The sequence below is a fragment of the Manacus vitellinus genome, unplaced genomic scaffold, assembly GCF_001715985.3.
Source record: "Manacus vitellinus isolate BGI_N305 unplaced genomic scaffold, ASM171598v3 scaffold_5_pilon, whole genome shotgun sequence".
Classification (NCBI taxonomy): Eukaryota; Metazoa; Chordata; class Aves; order Passeriformes; family Pipridae; genus Manacus; species Manacus vitellinus.
This window is the reverse complement of record NW_021940682.1, coordinates 5364572-5384423: the sequence shown is the minus strand read 5'-3', so window position 1 is coordinate 5384423 and position 19852 is coordinate 5364572. Positions and strand designations below refer to the sequence as shown.

Below are 19852 nucleotides of genomic sequence, written 5' to 3'. Positions count from 1 at the left end.
AATGAAATTTTTAGATTTGGAAACCCACCGTTCTAGGGGATATTTTTATGCTTGAAATGAGCACTTCATTCTTTTGGAGTGAATTTCCAAAAACTTTAAAGGATGAAAAGTGTTTTAAATAACTGAGTAGCAATAAGAGATGGAATTGCTGCAGTAGCTATAATGAAAGAATTATCAGCCCTGTGGCTAAATAGCCTTTGGGCTCTTGGATGAGTTTTTCAAAGCCCAACCTTTTCCTTTTAAAGGGGAAAAAAAAATCTGTGCACACTTATGTGGGAATGTGGCATCTCACGTAAAGCTCTGTGACTTTTGCCTCTGGAGACCTGAATTCAAATCCTGATGGAAGTCACAAAAGTCCAAACAATTTATGGAGGTAACTACATGGCATTTCTGAAAATTGCAAATTCACTCAACAAGCTAACCCAGTCATGTAATAAAACATGAGAGAATGGAGGGCCTTAATGGCTCCTCTTACCTGTACAGAGACCTGGCTTTGGCAGAGCACTGCAGATGGATCTATGATATGAACCTCCTCTAAGTAGATCTATTGCTTGGGAACTAAGAAGGCAAAGGTAATATCACTGTTGATGTTGGCTGTTGAGTATGGAAGAGGTAGGGGAAATGATCTGTCAGTCATCCATATCAACAAGCAAAATGGATCAAGAGTGAGGTCTTGGCCTACCAGACTCCAGGATGTGTTTGTGGAAAGTTCTGAAGACCTGCCTAGTGTTGGTCTTGTGTTTAAGAGCTCAACCTGGGTCAGGGTATGGCCTCCTCTTTTCCTGGTGCTCTGTCTGACCCAGTCAGCCTCAGTGCAGACAGAGCCATCTGAGACACCACTGGAGAAAACACAACTAACTTCTGAGGGAGCAGTTTAGAGGGAGTTATTTATGGCAGTTTCAGCCCATTCTAGTATGTCAGTTGCTTTATCATGTGGCAGTAAATGAATTTCAATATTTCACCTTTGGTTAACATCTTCCATGCTAAACTGAACTGAAGTAAATTTAAATTTTTTTCTCTTATTAAGCCTGGAGAAAGAGGGTGAGGTGAAAAAGCAGGAGTCTTATTGGAGCTCAGAATTTGTCTTTGATGCACGGAATTCTTGCTGTGTAACTAATGTTTTCAGTGGGAGTTCAGAATCTCTGTATTGCCAAACATGCTGCAGAGGTATGTAGTCCCCTCCAGTTTTCACAGAAAAACAGAGAAGTCCCACAAGAAAGCACAAAGAGCACAGGTGGGATGGGAGGAGGTGTAAATGGTAGATTCCTGATTATTTTTGTTTTTCCTCCCCTAGTACGGTTGACTACAGGAATTTCCCAGTTGTAGTTGTACTAATAAAATTTAATATGCTGAGATTTTTGTCAGCAGAATCCGCTTTTCAGATAGCTGATTTGCCATGGTAATCCATGTCCCTTTGGTACACTACCAGTGCTAATAAATGTTGCAACGCTGTGAAAACAAAAGCTAGTAAACACTACTGGGTTTTTTTAAGTCAGGGGAGAGCCTAACTTTTTTTTAGTTCTGTTTTGAAAAGTATGAAGTTAAATGCCAGTGGCCTTTGCCATCTGTCAAAATTGTACAGTAAATTTGTGAGAAGGCCCCTTGAAATTACAGATTTAATTAGAACACTAGTAAACACCCCCAGTATTTCCCCTCTAGTGGTGAACATGGTGATGCTAAGTTGACAGTTGGACTTGATGATCTTTAGAGGTCTTTTGCAACCTTTGTGATTCTATGATTCCCTACCTCTCCAGCAAGCACAGGCTGCTGTGGGATCAGTAAGCATTTTCATCAGAAATAGATTGCAGTGGAAGAGTTCAGCTCAATCACTGTGTGCCACAGACATTTTGACCTGCTGGTATTTGAATGCAAGTTTTAATTCTCTTCCCACTCTCGGACAGAGACCTTATATTTCCCATAATAGCTCGTTCTGATAAAGAACAGCTGACTGTAAAAAAACAATGTGCACCCAAACCGAAAACAGCTGAAATATGAATATGAACTTTACAAACGAATGAAATAACTTTGTGGAATTCAGTGATTATATACTGGGTCCTAAAAACACAGTGGGAGGATTCAGTGACAGCATACAGTATCTGGGGCTAGACAGCTGAAAGTTGGGTCTTTTTCCATGTGTCTCAGACTTTAGACAGTCTTTCCCAGCCTCCCTCCCTCCCAATAAAGTGAAGTAACCTTGAAAAGGTGGGACCAGTATTTAATGAGTGTCGAAAATGTGACTCAGTGCTGCTATAAAGAAATAAGCTTGGCAAATTCTAGGGGTGGCAATGCCCTTCCTGCAAACTCCATGCAACAAAAAGCAAATACAGTTTGCTTCATGTAACAGCAAAATGGCATTCCTGTATCATTTTAAAGAAGCTCATATGAACTATTTAACGTGTTTTCTCTTTGCCATCAAGCAGCTGACACGGTTAAAAGGCGGTGCTTCTAGATCTCTGCTCTAGCCTTGCTCTTGCACAGGTTGCAGCAGCCTGGTAGGGCTCTCCTGCAGGACTCCTTCATTTACACAGTCTCCCCAGGAAGCTCAAACCAGCCACAGTGTATCTTTTGTAGGAATGTTTGCTCTCGTGGTTCTTGAAATTGAGCCCAGCGCTGCTTTCACTTGTCTTCTCTGTGGTGTGGGAGGCTTGGTCAGTTCTGCAGACTTCACCCTCTTGCCAGGGAGATCCAGCAGCATAATAATGAACTATAGCTATACCAAAAGCTTTTAATTAATAAACCAGGAATTACAGTTCACCTGGATCAGAGCAGGTGTATTGGGGTGAGGGCATCTACAGCAGATTCAACACAGTCTTTATCAGGAGGGGTGAAGAGGCAACCTCTGCAGATCCCATCTTCTCAGATCTGTCTGCCCCCTTCCCCTTCTCTCTTCCATTGCTGCAATTTCTTTGATTCTTTCTCAAGGGTTCTCTGTTGCAGATTAATCTTGATGTTTCTGTTGTCCTCATCCAGGCAGTCCTTTCTCAGTTAATGGCTCCATTTAGCTCCTGCAGAGAGTTCTGTACGAATTGCCAATGTTGCTGCCTCAGAGTGGAATTTTAATTTGCTCTTTCCATCACTACAGAGCATACAGAACAACTGGGGAACCAAGCTGCACATAGGAGTCCTGTTATTCTTCCTACAGCCCACGTATGATGAATCTTGCCTACATTATTCATTTTTATCCTACGTTGACTGTATAGCAGAATAACCTGTCTGGAGCAGTCTCTGACCAGGCTGATGATCCCTGTGCTCTTGGCTTCACCCATCTCTGTCTTGCCTTTCTTATGAAGACACTGAAAAGAAGGTTATAGATGTCTATATGTACCTAGAGAATGCACACGCAAAATTTGTAAAATTCCATAATTGAGGTAACACAATAAGTAGAAACTTAAAAATAAGAGCTTGGAAAAAAACAACTGAGCTTAAATTTTCCCTTTCCCTTCAGTACTTCAAAATAAAAGAAATCTGATTGTCAAAACAAATAATTTTTGACAGGAGCAACTGATCAAGTGCTGCTCGCTCCTTTGACTGGCAGTTCAGACTGAAGTTGGGTTGAACTCTCTGGTCTCTCCTTTGCATCCATCTGATAGTGCCAGCTACAAAATATTTGGAACAGTTGTAAGGAGTGACTTTGGTTTAGAATCCCTTTAGGGTGTTGTTGCTTAGAAAGAAATTCTACCCAGAGTAAGAGCAAAGGCATCTGAAGTCCTTTTCTTGTATTTTAAGCCATTCAGAAGCAATTTTTAAGTCCATACAAGTAAATCTAGTTTATTTTAGGTTTTGTATTTTTGCTTATTACAAAGTTTGGAGATTTTGGGGTTTTTTTTACCCTCATCTCTTTCCCTTTGCCTTGAATCAGCTCTGAGACCTTAAATTCCCACTCATTATCACCTGTCTTAATGACTCAGGAGGTCTGAAAGAATATTCCAGGTCGACAAGAGGATAATACTTTTCACAATGTACTAGAATTTATAGACAGAAAAGCTTTAGTGTTTTTGTCATTTTTTTAGTCGCTATGTACATTAAATTTATACTTTTTTACAGGGAATTTCAGAAAATGAGCTCCTTATGCATTTCTTCCAGTCCTGTGCCCCAGCTTATTCAAGCAAAGCACTTATGCATATCAGTTCATTTCCACTGGTAACAATAATATTGACCATTGACTTCAGTGGAATTATTCATGTGCCCTAAATTATGCATATACATGAGTACCGGATTAAAAACCAACCAAGCAAAGACAACTAATTAGATTTTAAGTAATGAAGGAGCTGCAAGTTGGAATCTGCATCTTTAGTGTAATAATACACTGTCTAAATCCAACTTTAAGGATATATCCTGAGTAATAGGAAATATGATCTTTTTCTTGCTCCCTTTGTGAATGGTGAATTCAAATGCTCTGTGTATACTTACTTGAGGTCTATGTGGAGAGCAACCAGGAATTTATCAAGTAAAAGCATGCTTTTTTTCATGTCTTTATTGACATGATATGCAGCAACCTCACACCATTCAGGCTCCAAACAAATCAGCAGATTCTGGTTATTCAGGATTTTAATGCTAAAGAAACAATCCCATGGTTTGCCCCATAGGTTGGAAAAAGTGTTTATCAAGCCTAACGTACACAGGAAGTCAATTTTAGTACTGTCTCTCTCCTTACTGTACCTTTAGTTCCGTGTTAGCTCATTGAAATCTTCCTGGGGCTTCTTTTGAGAATTTGTAGTTTTGTGAAAAAGTTAGAAATTGTGAACAATAATGAGTAATTTCCTTGTTAAAAGCGATATTAGATGTAGGGGAGTTTCCAATAAATTTAAAAATGCATAATTAATATATTTATCACAAGTATTACATGGTGAAAAAAATTACTATAACACAGGCAGTGTTTAGAGATCAGAGGAAAACACCATGTGCAGGATTCATTACCAGAACTAACAAGCTAAATTTTTGCATATTTAGGGGTTGGTTTATTTTGTGTCACAATTGTATTACCGACCTACAAGTTGTTTAAGAGCATGACTGCTAAAGAGACAGTTGTCAGATGTCTTAGATCTCTAAGGAGAAGTTGAGAGGAAGACTGGAGTCACACCTTCTCATTAAAAGTCCTCTGCCTGCTCTGACTACTACCAAGAGTTTTCCAAGCAAAGACTCAAAATACTGCAAAGACAAGGGTTCTTAAGCTCAAAGAAGCTTTGCATTGAGAAGTTAACCAGAAGAGAATGTTTCATTGAACAAAATAGTTTCCTTTTTGTTTGCAGAGCAGCCTCAAAAAACTGCTGTTCCCAGTTACAGTTGTTAGTTGGGTGTTCTTAGGAACTGCCAGCAACATCCTTTTTCTCATTTGGGAGGAATATTTTGCTCCTCAGCTATTTCTGCTGCTGTATTGTGTCTAGCATGAGGAAAGGTAGATCTTTCAAAGTTTTGCTTCTTCACTGCACAAATGTATACAGACACTCACTAGGAAATTCACCCCACCTTAGTTATAATGAAGAATTAATACATGGGTTATGAGACCCTTTTTTGTTCCCTGACTGTATGAATGCCAAACATTTGAGTTAGTGAAGTTTCAGAAACAAAGCAAAGCTTTAACAATCATGAAGGCAGTGTGAAGATATAATGGAAGTCAAAGAAAGAGTGTAAGAGTAGAAGTACTCTAGACCACAGAACCCTTGCCTGAGATGTAGGATTTACCTACATCTATAAAGTAGACATTTTATTCTTTAATATTGTCAACTCAGCCATAGCTGTGAAGGGTAAAGTTCAGTCCTCTCTTGGTTTTTGGTTGGTTTTCTACCCAAGTTCTGATTAAAAGGTGTAGGGGAAAATGTTTTTCTATTGCAGTGCAAAACAGTGCATCATCTTATAAATAGTGTTTCTAGTGTTGTTCAAGCAGAGTTTAAAGTTGCAGCTCCATGAGCATATGTGTGAATGAAGTGCATTCACCTAAATATTCCTGGGAAGAGAAAAAAAGAGAGGGTGAAAAAGGAAAATTTATGCTTTAATTCAAACCTCTTTTCTTTGTAATCGATCAATGATAAATATCTAAATCTTGCACCAGTACCTTCATGACCCTTTATGGATCATGTGAGCTGTGCCTGCCAGTAGCCTATCATGTGATCTTTGATCTAAGGTGAGGAAATCACTTCTATGCATCCTTAAAATTATGAAGGTGCTTAAGTACTGTTCCTGAAAAGGTGCTTTTTGAAATAAAGACTTCAAACAGGAGAACACATTCAGTGGCAATTGTTATTTCTTTTCTCAGCTGTCTCCTGCTCCTAATGTTCTCCAGTTTTAGATTGTTACAAGAAATCCTTGGTTTCAAGTAGAGATCTTGCTACTGGCCACGATCATTACTTTTGGCTGGATCATTTCCTGAGGCAGTGAATTCCACAGATAGGCTACATAAAATAGCACTTCTACACAAAATTTCCAAAGTTACTGCCCTTTAATTTTATTGAATACTCTGGTCCTCTTGATGAGTGTTACTCTGTGAAAGGTTATACACTTCATTACAGAATACTACACTTCATTATGGAATACTTGTAGCACTTGCATTTAAAAAAGGTTATGATAAAACTCTATAGTAATTAGAAATCAATTAGCAATTTTTTCAAGAAATAGAAACCTAACCCAGGTGTCCTAACAAACTCACTTTCTGTTAAGCTGCAGCTCTCCAGCGCTGTGCACTGAACAAGACAGATTTAATTTTTTTCTTCAGCTTGCTATTTTCCTGTGACAGCTGCCCTTCTATGATGGATTACATTTTTCCTGTAACTCGCCGTTATTTTTGAAAGACATTTGCCACAAAGTGTCAGGGTGTGAGTGTGTGTCTTGTAAAGTCAGCAGAATTGAGTGAATTGTGTCTGCCCCTCCCATTAAGTGACTGAAAGCCCTCCACTATGTGCTTGGTCATGCTCAGCCACTGTGTTAATAGGTAATATGCCTCTGACATTGTCTTTGAACTATGATGCCTGTGTAAGGAATGAAATACTTGCAAAATGTGCCAGACTATTATCCCTGGGAAAGAAAAAAACCCACTAAACAAGTAATGCATGCATATCTCCTGTGGCCTTACCAGTGTGTCTTCTCCTGTGTCTTCTGAAGAACCAGAAGACATAGGCACAAAGGTCTGTTTATAGAGATAAATAGATTTTTATTCCTTGGCCCCTACTGAAACTGCTGGTAGTAATTGTGATCAGCAAACTACAGAATTAAACATCCTACTGTTATTTCTAAGCGATTACCTGTATCACTGGGAGAAAAGCCTTTGTTGAAATCCTGTAAGCATGATAGCAATTAGGGATGCCTGGTGAAGAAAGAGCTCTTCTGCAGTACACAAGGTCCATCAGACCTCAAATATGCTTAAATATCCCATCATCATGATGCTGAGTGGTTTCTTTGACAGTGCCCAGTGAGGCAAGGTAGTATTCCACTTTGCAGATTGGAAAGCTGAAGCACAGTGAGCCAAATGATGCCCCTACAGTGCTGGAGAGGGTATGCAGCAAGTCATGAGAAGGAATCTAAGATCTTTATCCCTGAGGTCTCTGAGAGATGATGCATTAATGCTCTGAAATGTGCCAACTTCCTGACTGTTGAGAGTAGTGACACGTGAGTGTTGAGATGTGAGCTATGAAAGGTCAGGCAGTTTGACTCAGAAAGCAGAATTATTTCTATAAATGACAATCTTCAGATTCCCACTGATCCTGTGCTTCCAGCTGACGTAAAAATTGTTCAATACATGCTTAAGTTGGCAACAGATTGCAATCACATTGACTACTGGAGCTGGAGTATTATCATTCAGACCTGTCCTGGCTGATAGTCTGTGTTCAGAACTGTGATTTTAGAAGATGATCCACCTTTTTTGTTGAGATTCATAGGGTCAGTAGTAAACACTCTGGGAGAAGTGGTGCCCTCAGGGACCAGAAAACTGAATTGTGTATCAGGAGTTGTCCATCCTGGAAAGGTAACCTATAACTGAACCATTTCCTGTTCACTGTAGGCAACAGTACAAAAGCTATTCTGCACCCCTCATTTTCTGCACTCCGTAGTGTGCAAATGGTAACACCCCTGGTCTTGCTGTGACCCTTTGCATCTTCTCCACTTTAACAGCATAATGAGGAGAAATCAGCTCTACCACCTAAGTTAGGCTTGCAGTGAAAGGCTGCAGCTGTAATCAGAAGGACATGTGCATGCAAACATGCAGCAGTAATAGCTGCAGATTTGCAGAATGGTGGTGAGTTTCCAGGAAACAGCTTCACTCAAATGCAGGTGCAAGGCTCTTCCTGAACAGTGCTCCCATGCAGTTATCATTGAGGACAGTCCATCCTGGACTTTTAGGATACTTCTGTTTTGGAGGAAGCATTTTCAGATATTTGGAAGAATACAGTCTTAGCCAGGAATTTAATGTTCCTTAAATGTTGGTACTTAGATGTTGCTGTTTTAAATAAGTCTATTACTTTTCTTCCCCCCTCAACTTTCACTTTCACCAAACAACCTAATTCTCTGCATTTCTCCTGCAGATGTTTTTCAGGAGCAAGTAGCAAGTTCACAGTGTACTGTTTCCTTATTACAGAGAGGTTTTAACTTAATTTACCAAACACCTAGTGTTATATCAATATATAACATATATTCCTGTCACCTATGGGTCAGTCCCACAATGCGTGAAATAGTCTTGCCTGCTACTAAAGAAATGAGACAAGAAAGCACCAAACATAGGCAAGTCCAGCAACAGAGAGAAGGACTCAGCTGTTTGCCAAATACTGATGGTTTCTCTATGCTTGAGAAGCTGTTGCTGTCTCTGGCCCTCAGCTTCTCTGTTATGTATATCACTGTGCAATAAAAAGGAGATGAAAAGCTGACTTTCGAAATTTTCATTCTGAGAAGTCCCAAATGCTCTGCTGTACCAGAATGCAGGTCTATTTTTCAGGACTCATTTGTGCTGATGCAAGCTGGTACGATCATTATGCAATTGTGCAGGCATTGGGAATAGCCAGGGTACACTGTATTCTAGGTATATACTTTACCAGGCCATGGTGGAAGCTTCTTGCCATCTGGAAATCTCTTTGTGCCAGGGAAGCTTTGTTCTTCCCTGAGTACCCTGACATGCACCTGAACTCTGTATCTGGCACCCTGGCCTTTGCTGTTTAGGATTCACTTGTACCACAGCTTTGAGAAGTTCTACTTTTCGAGCTGACTTTCCCACATGACAAAAAAAATCCCAAACTGTTGATAGATAAATACCATACAGCTCAGGCTTTTTTATCACCATCTATCATAATTAGAGGGATGTCAAGTCGTCAGTGTGCCCACAGTGGTAAATTCTTATGGCAGTTTTTCAAAGTCATCCATACTCATTGTTTGTGCAGATCGTTTTATATAGATAGTGATGTCCTTTTAGAAGAGAGAGGCTGTTAAGTCTCATTTCTTTACCTAATTCCAGCTTGGGCAGTTACATTTTGCCTGCCTGATTTCCCCACTGGGATCTCAGGTGAATATTTCCTTCCATCTTTATACACCATGATGCTTTGTTCTCATTAAAGCACTGATGTGTAGTATACACCAGAAGTGTCTACTTTTTGGTCGTGTGGGATGAAATCTGGCTTGCAAACACAAAGAATAATTAGTATGATTTATAAACTAACTGAAAAATTCTACAAAACTATAAAAGAGAAGCTGTTTAATACGGTTGGGGGGTGTTAGAGGTTCAGGTACTCTCTTTTGACCACCAAATGTATTCATCCTGTGAGGAAGGAGCTGATGAACTGTTTTCACAGAGGGAGATTTCAAGCTTATTTTTTAATGAGTCTACTTCAGTTCAGTCACAGCTGAAGGAGCCTTGAGATGGAGTTCTGGATCGGCCCATTGACTGTGGACTATTGCCAGACAAGGACTTTAGTGATTCTGCTTTGGAAGAAAAATGGATAATGGACTTCCATCCACAAAGAACCGATTATATTAGTGTTCTCTCCTGCCTTCTCTTACTGAAGGTTTGAAATACTTTTTCTGAGTTGTTACAAATCTTGAGTCAGATCCCCTCTCCCAAAGTGTGTCTCAGTGCCCATGTATGGAAGAATATTTTTTCTGTGATCCCAGCAAACGTGTAGGTTGCAAAGGAAAAAGCATTTTCCTGGAAAGAGTAGACAACATACAATAAAATTTTCAAAAGAGTGGAAAACAAAGGAATGTAGGTTGCTTTACGCCTTTAGGTACTTTCAAGTCTGCAATTTATGTTCACAAATCAATTTAGTGCTCCTGAAAATGTTAACCACCATCTGTTTCTTTAATGATGCTACGTCTGGCTCCGAAGATAAGTGTTTATGAACAGTAAAGAAGAGACTCTGGTATTTTTGATACCATCATGAAAGTGAGACTCTATTAAGGTATCCAGCAACTTTCCAAAATTTTGAACTTTGAAGGAGACTTCAAGATAAAATAGTGTTTATGTACTAGATGCTTTTAGAATATATACAAGATCTTATTATGTGCTGGAGTTAAACCACACATAATAGAGGTTCTGGTCCTAAAACAATAGTCTGCTTGCTCTGTTTGCAGATGCTTGTAATAGTGTGAGATCATTCAGTTTGCAGTCTCCAATTCTCTTACTATTCAGTTGCATAGGAATCACATTTTGATAAGTGATTCATCCTTCAAGCAGAGAAAGGAAGTTTGTGAGGAAGCTTTAGAAAACACTTGACCAGCTCAGGGCACATTGGGCCTTGAAATGACCTTCCTCGAAAGTATAAAGCTACTGCCCTCACTGTGGTAAACTGGGAAAATTACCAGAGCATTGCTGGGGAAAGGTCAGTATTTGGCCACAGTTCCCACATGCTCCTCTCTGAGGTACCTGTCCTTGTGCTACACGTGGGAAGTGAACATGATCTGGCAACACATTGTGGCAACACTTAGCAAAAACCAGCAATATTTTCACTGGCAGCAGAGGGTCGTGTGTGTGTGCAGGGAGTAGAAGTTCAGAAGTCATGGGTGGACCCTTTGTGGTGCTGTAAGTAAACTCCAAAAAGTAACAATCCACAGCTTTAAGCATCTAAAGAAAGGGACAGTAGGTACATGGTTATATCTTAGCCTGTATTAATCACTGACTGTAAGGAAACAGATCAAAAGAACAATGAAAGGAGCGGTCACATAAGAAAGGACATACAGAAACACTTGCTATGATTATGTGTAAACCAACCACAGGCTCTGTTTACAAACCTTTCCATCTGTTCCTTTGCCTAATCATTTCTGCTTTCCCTCTCTGTCTTCTAACTTTCCTTCGTCTTTCCAGATGCAGGACGCTATGGGCTATGAGTTACCATGGGTGTATTTTGTCAGTCTGGTCATCTTTGGATCCTTTTTCGTTCTAAATCTGGTTCTTGGTGTGTTGAGCGGGTAAGCTGACAGTTTTGGTGTCCTTTTTCCAATGCTACAGGGCAAGACTCCATAATAAGGGTTCTTCCCTGTCACCAGGATACTTTCAGAGGGATTAAAAATGTGAATTCAAGGAAGCTTCACATCAGCTCTGAAATACTTTGACAAAATGTTCAAATATTGTAAATAACAATACAGGTAACAAAAGCGGTGTTATTCTCTGACAAAGAAATTCAACCTCAGGGCATTCAAAATCACTAATGTCAACCTGTCATAAATTTTCAGAAAACTGGCTATTGAAAAATCTTACTGCTGGTGACTTGGGATCTCTTTGGCTGGAGCCTTGCAGTGCTCAGAATCTGAGCTTGTCTCACTAATTATCATTCCACTCTTCCAGGTCAATGATGCCATAGGAAGGGACTGGCCCTGGATCTATTTTGTTACACTAATCATCATAGGGTCATTTTTTGTACTTAACTTGGTTCTCGGTGTACTTAGCGGGTAAGCAGTACCAGGAAAATGTTTTATTATTGTTTATTTTTTAAAATTTGTATTTCTGTTCCTACTCTCTGGTTACCAAAACAACAGTCAGTGGCGGGTTGATCTCAAGAACCTTAAGAGAAGGCCTATGCTGTTGCTGTGCCAATAGCAAAATATGGCATTCCTAATATCATAGAGTGAGTCTTTTGAGTAAATCCAAGGCATATTAGACAATTCTTTGCCTGTAACATGTTCCTCTACCTGTACTCTGTGGGAAGAGGACAGCACTATGCTCTCCTGTGGGCAAAGCAATCCATTTGCCATAGAAGAAGGGAATTATAGTAAAATTTCTGGAAGAGTCAGTAGGATTGAAGGAAGAACGAGAGCATGAGACAAATCCCTTCACATCTGTAGGATGAGACTCCTGCCAAATTATGTCTTCTCACAGGAGAAATTTTCACATTGCTGAATATATCTAACACACAGCCTAGCAGGAGACTATTTTCCCTGGAGAGAGTCTTGGGCACGTTTCTTCTTCAGTAAGCCCATCTTCTCTATTGTGCAGATTACAAGCCTGGCATGATGCAGAGAGAAAAGATCATTTCCCTCTGACCTTTCCTAAGGATGAACAGAGAAGCAAGAGAAGTCCTTCTAGTGTTTAAGCATTCTTAAGACATGCAGACATTTATCTGTATTTCAGTTCTGCAGTATAACCCTGGCTGCAAAACATCATTTTAGTAGCTTTGATTAAAAACAATGGATATTGTCCCCAGTAGTGAAAAACTTTACTGCCCTGGGGAGCCACATAATTAGAGGAATCAAGCCAGCAAACATTCCTCACAAGATTCTAAAAAAAAAAGATCTCCTAGGATCAGGCTTCTAATTCCATATTTGGGCATGACTGGGTGATTACAGCCATTCTATGTACATGGATAAATATGGTATGAGGACTTCAGTGCATCCTCTTTTTCTTTGTTTCTAACTTATTACCTCTTTGATGAGCTCTAAATGAATTTGCTCAGGGCCTGTACCTGTCACCTGAGTGGGCAGCCCTGAAGTCCCCTGTCTTGTGGTCATAAGAGAGGGAAAATTATCTCTGATCAGGAGAGAGGACTTGATGCCTCATAGAAATTATGTCCTCAGTACTTGGGCCAACAACATAGGAAGGGTAGTAGAGGGACCAGAGAAAAAGATCCACCACTGGCCATCGGGCAAAGAGACAGGTAATAGAAGTTCTTCAGGAGGTATTATTACAATCTTCATTACTCCATTGGAGGAGATGTGCTGCTAAGACAGCTGCTGCAAAAAGAGGGGTTTCCAAGCAGTAATGGGAGTGGGGAAAAAAAAATCCCCAGTAATGAAGTGTCAGGCAATAGTCTGTGTTTGGATATCTGGAGAGTGATACTCTGGGTACAATTTTAAATCATGTGCTCCTCATTTCTCCAGGTGGATACTCTGACCAGCAGGTAAGGATATCAGCAGTAGTGGAGGAGGATGACCAGCTGACAGAGGGGAAGTGATCTGTTCTCTCAGAGGTGCACTCAAGGAACATATAGGAGAGTTGTTAAAGATTATATGGTGTCTAATTGGATAAACGGTGCCTGTGAGCCCAGCCATGAGGAGTGCATACTATTGAAGCACTGCTGATTCAATTTACCTATACTTGGATTTTTATCTGTATATAATTAAAAATTGAATTTCCTCTTTCTTTTATTGTCAACTCAAGAAAGTGTTTTGGGGCCTAAATCTTCTGCCTCCTGACATACTGCAGCTAGAACACCACAGTTAGTGGTAAGAGATAGAAACAGTCTATAGAGGGAACTGAAATTGAAGATGAAGTTCACCTTGTTTAAGCTGTGAGTCACTCTTTCTGGCTGTCTTCACAGTGTTATGACAGCTGCACTGTTTCTGCAAAAATTTCCCCAACTGGAGAAAAGTAAAAAGAAACTTAAGAATTTGCAACCATGAAAAAACACAGAAATTATGGGAGAAATGTTCCAAATTTTCTTTGGGCTAAATAAGCAGTTCTTAAACAATTAACTTTCTAAAGCAGTTCTGAATTCTGCTGAGTTACAAAGTGTCTTCACTTTGCAGATTCAGCTTTTTTTTTTTTTACTTAGAGTATTGCTATTAATCTGATCTATGTAGATGATCCACCTGCCTGTTCTACGTAGATACAAAGCAGCATTCCTGGTTATCTTTGAATATCCGTTCTGGGCATCTCTGATTTCTTCCCATTTATCTATTTCAGGAACTTGAGCAAGCATGTTGTGTAGGTAGACTTTGTCAATGACAGATTAGCTTAGGGGTTTTTTTAATCACTTCTGAATACATAAGTGTAATTAATTGTACTCACAAAGACATCTTGATTGCACCTGCAAAATCAAATGCTGAGTTCTGCTCTGCCTAAAGAGCTCATCTGTAATTTGTTTTTACTCAGGTATGTCAACCATTCATGGTCCTTCTGGTGAATTTAGTAGTCTCATGCTAAGCTGAATAGCATGTCAGAGTATTTATATATAGAGTTGTAATCTCTTCCTGCCTTGACTGAGCACAATATAAAATTCATGTATTCCAGAGGAAATATCCAGTCAGCAGATCACACAGTAGACCTCCACAAGCCCACAATTCCACATCATTGCTGTGAGCAGTGATTAGAATTTGCTTGAGATCAGAGATGTTCACATCTGTGTTACCTGTTTCAGTTAATTAGCGAGGAAAAAAAATTGCAGCGTGGGTTCAACCTTCAGATGTGCACGCTGAAGCATAGAGATTCACATTTCCTTTATATTTTGCCTAACAGTGAACCAAATCCCAGGACACAGGCCAAACAAGCAGTTGCCTAAGGCAAATGGAGGGCAGGAGAAACAGCCTTTTTCTCTGCCTTGAGAGGATCCTGCAAAACCCAGTTGGCTGCTTGTGATGCTTTTACTGCTGAGAAAGAGGTCAGAGTGGATGGGAGGCTGGCTATGGTTGTAACTCCTCCCTGAGCAGTTTTTTTGACCTTTCAGGAATTTTTTCTGGTCTTCTGTCCCCTCTTCCAACTCTTCCCATTCCTTGGTGTACTTCTTAGGATGGATGAAATTTGAAACCTTGTGCTCCACTTCTAGTAGTAAGCAAGAGCTTTGAACTGCTAGAATTCTGCTGGTTTTCTCACTTTCCGTTTCCTCTACATGTGAGAAGTCATCTTGAGATCAGATATAGACAAGAATTACCTATATTCCATCATCAGGGTGGCAAAGAGAAGTTTCCTTCTGATACAGCACAGGATGCAGAGCTGGGTGTTTATATTTATGATTTTGACCCACTGTAGCCTCAAAGACAGAAAACATCTCTCCAGAGTACTCTGCTATTTCGTATTCCCATTGGCAGACAAATCTTATAATTTTCTGTGAGAAGTAAAAGAAAGTGAAGGAAACTGAATTCTCATAAAAACAAACAGATTCACCAACTCTTATACTGATGTCCTTGGGCTCACTGAAAATGGACAGGTTGCTTGATAGTTCTGCAAGCCTTTGTTAACCTTATCCTGACACGACAGTGCAGTCTTTTTGGAGTAGACCACCTCCAGGCTCAAGATGGCACTTCCATCAGAAAGCTCATTTGGTCCTTGGCCTCCCTGCTGAAACTGCAAACAATGAGCCTTTATTGTGAGCTGTGATGGTGGCAGAAGAAATGTGCCCACCTGCCTGCAATAGGCACCGGGCCGAGGTCACCAGCTCATTTCACGTGGGATGGTAAATGATCATCCGTAGTAATTCTCGACGGTGAACTACATTTGCCCAAGTACAGGATGGCATTCCACATGGGAGGTGATTTGAATTGCAGCAGCAATTTCCTGAGCTGCCTGTTCCCAGTGGTCTAATGTTAGTAGAGCACAGAAATTAAGACAATTTAAATAGGTTGTCTTCTTTGGAGAGTTGTTTGAGATGTGCAGTTGTCATACGCTGTACAAAGGAAGGAGACATGCAATTGCAGGTTGTTTAGATGAGGCAATCACAGTATTTCCCACTGTGCTATAAAACTGTAGGTAAAATTCACTCCTCTGCTGATGGTCAGTGTAAAGACATCCTGTTAAAATCTCACGTTGCTTCAGTTAGCTCTCCCCCACAGCCCTGTTGAGAGAGACAGTAAGTGTGGACTGAAAGGACCCAAATAGACATGCAGCTTAGAAACATTGAACATAAATGATCCACTTCAGTGCACAGTAGGAATTTCACTTCTGTAAGCTGGGCTGTTTTGTAATTTTTGCCACTTTGGTTTCTAAAACAGCCCCTTTCAGTTTAAATCCATACAAATATAAATAGTTCTCACCTGGAGTTCAGGGCTCAGTCCATTTAAAAATTGGACCCATTTGGTTTAGATTCTAAAATAACAGTTTAGGAGCTAACAATTGAAATTTGATTTATCAAAAGGGCTTAATAATACATAGATTCATTCAGTCATTTTTTTTTCTGAGTTAATTCATTATTTTGGATAAGGCACTGTATCAGACCCAGTGGAAAGGTGTTATTGAAGCAGAAAATATAACTACTATTGATTGATTTTTTTGAAAATTCTTTCTACAGTTTTTATTATTACTCTTGGGGGGTTGTTTATTTGTTTTACATTGTAAATAGCAAAATATCACTCCCAGTATGAGAAAATTTCATTTTTCATTTTTTCCATGCCTTGAGGCTGAGTTTGGAGCCAGGGTTGACTGTGATCTACCTTCAGGCCAGAGATGCCAGTGTTTCTCTTACTCATTTCCACCTTCCTTATCACAGTCCCAAGGGAGGGGCTATACCCTCAGTAATGTGACCAAAGCACTTGCTTTGTCAAATACTTTGGCTTGAAATTCAGGGATCATCCTACTTTGGTTCTGCTGCAGTGCTGGTTTTTGCACAGCTCATTTTATTGAAAGCCTGATCCCAAACCTGTTGAAGTCCATGGAAACCTTTCAGTGAGATTTGGACCAGACAGGAGGAAATTACATCACCATCACTGTTAGAAACCAACCTCCATCTCAGTTACCTAAGGAGCAGTCACATGGCATTCATTAACATTTTGGGTAGGATTTTCATAATCCTAATATTATGCCACCAATATTAGTGTTAGGTTTCCTATTTATTTTTGCAGAAGCAAACTTAAGACAAATCCTAGGTGGAGTAGGATTTTTTAAAATCCACTCATTGTTGACATTCATTAGCAACAGCAATGGAGAATGAATTGGAAAGAATGACTTTACCATTACAGAATGGACTGTATTATCTGCTGTGTGTGTCTTATGTAGTGATCTGCTTCAGCAGATATAAGACTTAATGCTTAGGTACTCTTGGTCCAGCAATTTTCACAATCATTAAGCTTACTTTTTGAAATACAAGTGCTAAAACCTGGTTTAGAACCACATGGGAGTCTCTAAATAGGGGTAGGTCAGCATTTCTTGAAAAAAAAATCTTGCTGTATAGGTGTCTCTGAAAGAGGGGAAGACAGAACCACAGCCAAAACCAAGGCAAAGCATTTAGGATCATAACTAAGCAACATGAAATTCTTGTTCTTAAGCCTTCTGTTTTCAGTCTATATTCTCAATAGGGTTCTCTCATAAAACTGTCATCAAATGTCTACCCTTTTCACTTTCTGGCAGAATCTATTAGTTTTTTTCTATCCATAATTTATCATGTTTCTTCACCCAACTTGTATTTGAAAAATACATTTCATGTCGGATAACAGGCTTGAAAACCGAAAGTCTGCAGTAAAACATTGAGATCTGAGTTTTTAAATATACTTTCCAGTACTGTGGGTGAAATTGACCATAATTAAATGTGTACAAAATTGTGAGTACCATTAATTACACTTAAACCAATTTAGTTGTGATATATAATCTTAAAGACAGATTGAAACCTGGCTAAAAATTAGAGCCACCATCTCACTCTCCAGATGTCAGATTATTGTCAAACAGTTCATCATTAACCATTATTCATATAGATATTTGTGGATAACTGTTAGAGAATATCAAGTGGTAAAGAATATTAGAAAGTGTATGGCATTGTACAGAAAATTGCACAGAAATGTTACATATGTGTTTTATTTGAATAGTCAGTCAAATGTTGAGAATTAAAGGATTAAAAACAGGTATTAATCTTTTCCTGAGTATTGGTAGAAATGTGGACACTCCAACTGTTTTACATGTGTATCTAGAAGGGATGGTTCATTCATGTGTCTGTCTTGAAAGAGTAGAGAAAGCTGGGTGTGCTGCACAGGCTGAGGAGACTTTCTAGTGGAAACCAATCTAACCCATTGTTTTTCCATGTCTTCCTTCCCTCCACCCATGTCCTGTCCCTCCCTCCCTCTTGCTAGGGAGTTTTCCAAAGAAAGAGAGAAGGCTAAGGCTCGAGGCGATTTCCAGAAGTTACGGGAAAAACAACAGCTAGAGGAGGATTTGAAGGGATACTTGGACTGGATAACTCAAGCAGAAGATATTGATCCAGAAAATGAAGATGAAGGCATGGATGAGGAGAAACCTCGAAACAGTAAGCAACTTTCTTCTCTCTCTTTCTCATTCTCTTTCTCTCTCTCTCTCTCTCTCTGTGCTTTTAGCAAGAGAGCCTGTGCCCACCTGCTGTAGTGCTGAGATGGCTTAAAAGGAAGAACAAGTTCTTCCTGAGACATGCACTGTGCTTATACATGATTCCAGTTTAATGCCCACAGGAAACTGTGGGAAGCAGAAATATGTGTGCAATAACTGATATTCTGCAGATCCTTGGTGTTTTGCCTGTGATATTGACATAAGATCTTGATATTAAACAGAAAAAATACTTGGTCAATACTTGGTCAATACTTGCTCTTCCACTACTGAGAAAAGTTTTAAAATATACGTGTGTTTCCTATTCATTTATTTAATTGCAGTTCAGTGTTACAGGCTGTTTACAAATGGCTGGTACTTAGAAAGCAAAGGTTTCTTGGGCAAAACAGTGCTACAGTGTGGGAGAAGAGCCTAATCAACCCTGTTGTACATTAAGTGGGCCATCTGTAACTCCATTGAAATCAGTGGATTTGTGTTTCCTTTTTCCAGGCTGGATTTAAGCTCTCAGACATGTAAGGGTGTTATTCTTCTGTTCTGGAGTTGACAAAATGTTTGTATGAAGTGAAAATTCACCAACAGTCTCTTCTTATTAGGAATCCTGAAGACAGAAGGGCTTGGAGAAAGCAGTGCTTTCTTCATTGAGTTACCTTTATTGAATCTTCTCCTTCCACCTGCTCTTTTACCAGTACAGGCTCCATAACACTTCAGAAACAATTAGCAGTTATCATTGCTGGTTGTGCACTTGGGGAAATGTCAGACTTGGAACCTTTACACAGTTAATGGACACTGGCTCTACTCTTAGCTTTCATTGCAGGAATGTGCATTTTCTTAGTTTGATTTTGGAAGAGAAGACATGAAACACTTCCCTGGAGATCATCCTTCCTACCAAACAACCAAAATCCATGGGATGATCCAATCAGAAACATATATGCTAGTAATAAGAAGATTGGACATGGGAAAGTTGTGCTTTTCTTACTTTAGCAAGATTTTTATCAGATGTTAATAACCTTTTGGGGAATGAGCACTATCACTGTCAGAACACTTGAGTTCTTTTAGAAAAAAAAAAGTGAGGTCATTAATATCAGGTTATACCCATGATACTTAGGTATCTGGACTTGCAGGAGTCACTGTAGTAACTCACTCAGACTTTCCCCAAATCAGATTTTATGCTGCTGTCTTCATAGGTCATATAGCTTACTTTCACAATTTAACCTCAGTAATCATTTGGAAATGAATTTATTATTCATAGCCAAAATTTGCTGCTCTGTGGTGTACAATACATGAATATGTAAGATGTAGATTCATTGCATGTGCTGTTGAGTGCAGTCAATCCATAGTTAAGCTAACAAGCTCCTTTTTTGGTTGGTGATATTAAGAACTGAAAGATAGTGCATCTCCAGCTTGCTTTCAGTTCTTCCTGTTCAGTTTAATAAAGTGAGGCTTTTAAGACATGAT

The 19852-nt window shown here is 39.5% G+C and overlaps 1 protein-coding gene across 10 annotated transcripts in view; it reads left to right on the top strand.

Moving 5' to 3' along the window:
- The window catches only part of CACNA1C (calcium voltage-gated channel subunit alpha1 C), a 430938-nt gene that overhangs the window by 269638 nt on the left and 141448 nt on the right, over positions 1–19852 (top strand). For all 10 annotated transcript variants that reach the window (XM_018080309.1, XM_018080308.1, XM_018080306.1 and 7 more), the window contains exons 8-9: positions 11273–11376; positions 18172–18344. In XM_018080309.1, coding sequence (XP_017935798.1) covers positions 11273–11376; positions 18172–18344 — 277 coding nt within the window. The remainder of the gene's footprint in view (positions 1–11272; positions 11377–18171; positions 18345–19852) is intronic.